The sequence below is a fragment of the Ranitomeya imitator genome, chromosome 4 (assembly GCF_032444005.1).
Source record: "Ranitomeya imitator isolate aRanImi1 chromosome 4, aRanImi1.pri, whole genome shotgun sequence".
Taxonomy (NCBI): Eukaryota; Metazoa; Chordata; class Amphibia; order Anura; family Dendrobatidae; genus Ranitomeya; species Ranitomeya imitator.
Genome location: NC_091285.1, coordinates 715045715 through 715051163, shown reverse-complemented (window position 1 = coordinate 715051163; position 5449 = coordinate 715045715). Strand labels below are relative to the sequence as shown.

The 5449-nt window shown below is 44.3% G+C and overlaps 1 protein-coding gene across 1 annotated transcript; it reads right to left on the bottom strand.

Annotated features, from left to right (window-relative positions):
- Positions 1-4099: 4099 nt before the first annotated feature.
- Positions 4100-5179, bottom strand: LOC138674894 (olfactory receptor 5AR1-like). The gene has a single exon (XM_069762718.1). The coding sequence runs from the start codon at positions 5177-5179 to the stop codon at positions 4247-4249; it is 933 nt and encodes a 310-aa protein (XP_069618819.1). The 3' UTR covers positions 4100-4246.
- Positions 5180-5449: the final 270 nt, after the last annotated feature.

Here is a 5449-nt window from a genome sequence, read left to right as displayed (position 1 = left end):
GTTTTGGCGGGCCTTTTGTGCTAGGCTGGGCATTGATTTGTCTTTTTCTTCTGCATTTCATCTTCAGACAAATGGCCAGACCGAGCGTACTAATCAGACCTTGGAGACTTATTTGAGATGCTTTGTGTCTGCTGATCAGGATGATTGGGTGGCCTTCTTGCCATTGGCCGAGTTTGCCCTTAATAATCGGGCTAGTTCTGCTACCTTGGTTTCGCCTTTCTTTTGTAATTTTGGTTTTCATCCTCGTTTTTCTTCTGGGCAGGTTGAGCCTCCTGACTGTCCTGGTGTGGATTCTGTGGTGGACAGGTTGCAGCAGATTTGGGCTCATGTGGTGGACAAGTTGGTGTTGTCTCAAGAGGAGGCTCAACGTTTTGCTAATCGTCGTCGGTGTGTTGGTTCCCAGCTTTGGGTTGGGGATCTGGTCTGGTTGTCTTCCCGTCATGTTCCTCTGAAGGTTTCTTCTCCTAAGTTTAAACCTCGGTATATTGGTTCTTATAGGATTTCTGAGATTATTAATCCGGTGTCTTTTCGACTGGCGCTTCCGGCCTCTTTTGCTATCCATAATGTCTTCCATAAATCTTTGTTGCGGAAATATGTGGAGCCCGTTGTTCCCTCTGCTGATCCTCCGGCCCCTGTGTTGGTTGATGGGGAGTTGGAATATGTTGTTGAGAAGATTTTGGATTCCCGTTTTTCGAGGCGGAAGCTTCAGTACCTGGTCAAATGGAAGGGTTATGGCCAGAAGGATAATTCTTGGGTTTTTGCCTCTGATGTCCATGCTGCTGATTTGGTCCGTGCCTTTCATCTGGCTCGTCCTGATCGTCCTGGGGGCCCTGGTGAGGGTTCGGTGACCCCTCCTCAAGGGGGGGGGTACTGTTGTGAATTCTGCTCTTGGGTTCCCTCCAGTGGTTGTTGGTGGGAATGCAGTTGTCTCTGACTCGCAGTCCTGGCCAGGTGTATCGGATAATTACAATTCTGACTGGGATATTTAGGTGTGCAGGATTCTTTAGCCCTTGCCAGTTGTCATTGTTTCTTTGGAAGTGTTGGATCTCTGCCTGGCCTCTCCTGCTTATCTGCCAGTTCAGCAAAGATAAGTATCTGTTTCTTTTCCCGTGGCACACATGCAGTGTGCTTATTTTCAGTATTGTTCGTTTGTTTTTCTCTTGTCCAGATTAGACTGTGTCTGTGTTTTCTCAGTCTGGTTGGTTTCACTGGAGTTGCAGATATATGCTCCTACATCTTTAGTTGGATGTAGGAAGTTTTTTGTATATTCTGCTGTGGATTTTTTGAAGGGTTTTAATACTGACCGCACAGAACTCTGTGCTATTCTGTCCTATCTAGCTAGAGTGGCCTCCTGTGCTAAATCCTGTTTTTTTCTGCCTGTGTATGTTTTTTCCTCTCCGACTCACCGCCAATATTTGTGGGGGGCTGTCTATCCTTTGGGTATTTTCTCTGAGGCAAGATAGTATTCCGATTTCCATCTTTAGGGGTATTTAGTCCTCCGGCTGTGACGAGGTGTCTAGGTGTGTTAGGTACACTCCACGGCTACTTCTAGTTGCGGTGTTAAGTTCAGGGTTGCGGTCAGTATAGTGGCCACTTTCTCCAGTGAAAGTTCTCATGCAGCTCCAAGGTCACCGGATCATAACAGACCTCCTCATGTACAGCACCTTGGACCTCCTCATGTACAGCACCATAGAATCAATGGTGCTATAAACATAAATAATGATAATAATCCTCCACACAATGTTCCACCCAGTCTTCATCCCTGCCCTCCTTAACGGACTACACACAGCACAAATTTGCAGCATATGGCACCTGTGTTTCATCATCATCACAATTGTACTGTGGTGGTCCATTGACTGTTTGCACTACCCCTCCCTTGTACTCATCCTTCAGAAGAACATGTGGCTGAACATCAGTGCAGTCAATCTCCTGCACTTCTGGGGCAGGTCCAGGTGGATGGGCCATGGAACCACAGCCAGCACAGTCATCAAAAAGAAGAAGTGACTGTTGCATGACTGGGGACTAAGACTGTTGCCTGATTTGCAAGGGGGTGAGGAGAAAGACTGATGCCCATAGACCGCAGGTGCAAAATCTGTGCTTTCAGCAGGTCACTGGATGGGAGACAAAGTGAAGAAACTGAAGGCACTCTCAGCCATCCAGTCTAACGCCGCCTCTACTTGTTCTGGCCTCACCATTCATCCAGCGGGACTCGGGCCTACGAAATTACACAAAACGTCCTGTCACCTGTGTGCACCAGAGGAAGGTGTTTCGTTTGGGCATGTATCAAGCACAGATCGGCCACGTCCTCTCTCTCCCTGCAGCAGCTACACCACCGCTGATTCTTCTCGTATTTTTGGCCTTTTTTTTCTCTCACTTTTTGCGACCTGATGACTAATTACAACAAAACTTTTCCTTTTCTATGATCGCCCCAATATCTGACAATCTCAGGATCTGCATCCTCTGACTAGGACCAATCTGTGACTTCTCAGAGTCGGGGAAATACGTTTTTTGTACATTTTGTCTGAAGAGAAAAAGCTCCTAATATTTCTGTACACCCTGATAAAGGGCGGGGCATCCTGAGGCCACACCCCCTCATTACACAAACACACATCACCTGATCTGCTGAGACACGGAGTCCACCGCTAGCCTGTCTCGTGACCCACGAGATAGACTAGCGGTGGACTCTGCGTCTCACTCTGGACCTCTTGCCCTCTAAGCACAATCTCCTTTTCCATCTGGCTAGATGGACGGTTTATCCAAACAATCAGAGCAGGTGATCACGGATTTATGATCAACCTTCACGCATTTCTTTCAACTTTATTAGTACGTAACTGATGAAGGTCTCCTGTGACCGAAACGTTTACTGGTACTACGCATAAATCTAGTGCTGTTAAAAACTTAAGTTGAGTGCCAGGCTCTCGTTATCTATAAATACTGTGTATGAGTCATCTGAGACGTTGTAGATGCTGATCCTGGAGATCCGCTGTTTTTGATATGAACCCAATTATTACAGATGAAAATTCTGGGTGGTGGATTTCTTAGGTCACCCATGTAATAATCCGCAGTAGTGCGCAGTCATCGTTCACTTTCACATGTGTCGGTGACTGTTGCAATATCCAATTCTGGTGTAGAAGTGACCAAACCTTCTTTAGATAGAAGGTGGATAATGGTTGAACGTCGAATGAATGATTGTTCCATACATTACTCATACATTTTAGATAACCCCAAATGAGAAATGACTATTTTTCCAGACTTTCTCACACATGTGTGCTCTTGGCCAATCTGCCTGGGAAGAGGAGCATATACTGCTGCCAAACACCACTGGGGCGGGAAGGGAAAGACATTTCATTGGTGCAACTTGTGCAGCTGCAGAGGGGCCTAAGCGGCAAGGTCCCATTTTCCCTTCCAAATTAGGTGGAATTATTATTATGAATTATTGGGCTTGTATTATTCCTACATGGGGCCTTTTTCAGGTTGTATCCACTAGTGTGTGTAGGCTTATCTCTACCCAATTGTCAGGGGAGAGTTGGGACTCTTCTATACACATCAGATAACCGGTCGCTCCTACTGAATTAGGCAGATTTGTACAATTTTGATCTTAAAGAGTACCTGTCACCATCCTGATGATTTCTGTAAATATAAGTTATTGTCAAAAATGTTGAACGCATCCCTAACACCAACCTAAAGTGGGAAAAGTCGGACCAGAACTTTCGGGGCTGTAGGATCCCTTGATGAAAAATGGAATCTTACAACCTTCCACGGCCCCTCTCCCAGTGAAATTGTGAGATCTTGTGTGTTTTTACTGAATTGTGTACTAAGCGGTTAGTGAATGGTAAGATCATTAGATCAGTAGCTGTTCGATAACCGTTTAGTAAAATATGCAGCGCAAGGTGTGAGATGTCTCGATAACACGTGGCATATTACATGTTTATGGTGAGAGAAGCTGTGGAGGGATTTCGGACAAAGTTTGCATGCTGGGATCCCACAACCCAGAAGTTCTTGTCCAGCTTTTGCATTAGGGAAACTTCTGAACACTCTTGACAATAACTTACTGTATATTCAGAAAAATCTGCAATAACATTAAATAAAAAGTGCAGCCACAGATTATCTATAGGTTCTCTTAAAGTCAACTAGTCTTGATAAGAAATATCAACGATGTTTGAAGATAAATGGTTTACTACAGTTTTATGCATTTTCATGTCGACATCATTAAGAACTCAGCCCAAGTCCCAAAACTTGAAAGAATTTAAATCCTTTTATTACATAGACCATGGAAAGTTTGAACAATGACGTTCCTCACTTCCTGGTTTCTCAGGCTGTAAACAAGAGGATTCAACATGGGTGTCATGACGGAATAGAAGATGGAAGCCACCTTACTTTGGTTATTGATGGCATTGGAAGGAGGATGTAAGTAAGTGAGAAGCACGGACACAAAGAAGATGCAGGAACAGATGATGTGTGAGGAGCAGGTGCTGAACGCTTTCTGTCTGCCCTTGGAAGACTTAATCTTAAGAATGGAAATGATGATGAAAGCATATGAAATCATGATGGCGGTAAGTGAACCTATGCCATAAAATCCAATGAGGAACATGATGACCATGTCACACATGACAATATCCGAGCAGGACAGCTTAAGCAACGGTGGGATGTCACAGTAAAAGTGGTTGATGACATTTGAGCCACAGTATTGAAGACTAAACATACAGCTGGTTTGTGCTGTTGACTGCAAAAACCCAAGCGAAAAAGCTACGAGAACCATACAAAAGCATTTTGTCTTGGTCATCATGGACACATAATGTAGAGGATGGCAAATAGCGACGTATCGGTCATAGGACATGTTTGAGAGCAGATGAACATCGGTACTGGCAAGAGCAGCAAAGAAGTAGAATTGAAGAGCACAACCATAAAATGAGATGACCTTCCTCCTGGAAACAAGGTCTGAAATCATTTTAGGAACGATAACTGAGGAGTAGAAAAGGTCGACCACCGAGAGGTAACTGAGGAAGAAATACATGGGAGTATGGAGGGCGGATGTCTTATGGACAGCTATGAACAACCCAACATTAGCAACCACAGTTATCATGTAAACCAGGAGGAAGAATACGAAGAGGAAAACGGAGAGAGTTGCATCATTGGTCAGTCCGGTAAACTCGAACATTGTCGGTCGACTTTGATTCATCTGGTCCTTGAATGAAGATTGAGGAAACATTGAGAATGGCGTATAATTATAAGGGACACAACAGAACTTCTGTCAGGCAGATACAAGGTCATACAAGTGACAGTTTACTCAAGTTATCTAGATCCATCCCTTACCTCTCTACTGGTGTCAGTGGATTGAGGAGGACCATGATTGTTGTGGATCTACTTCCATTATTGTATGGTAAGGAGATGATTGAATATAAACCAAGGTCGCAAGTTTGATTAATTTTTATTGAAATGTTAATGAGCA

Coding starts and splice junctions, on each gene's coding strand:
- LOC138674894 (XM_069762718.1), bottom strand. CDS start 5,179: ATGAATCAAAGTCGACCGACAATGTTCGAGTTTACCGGACTGACCAAT.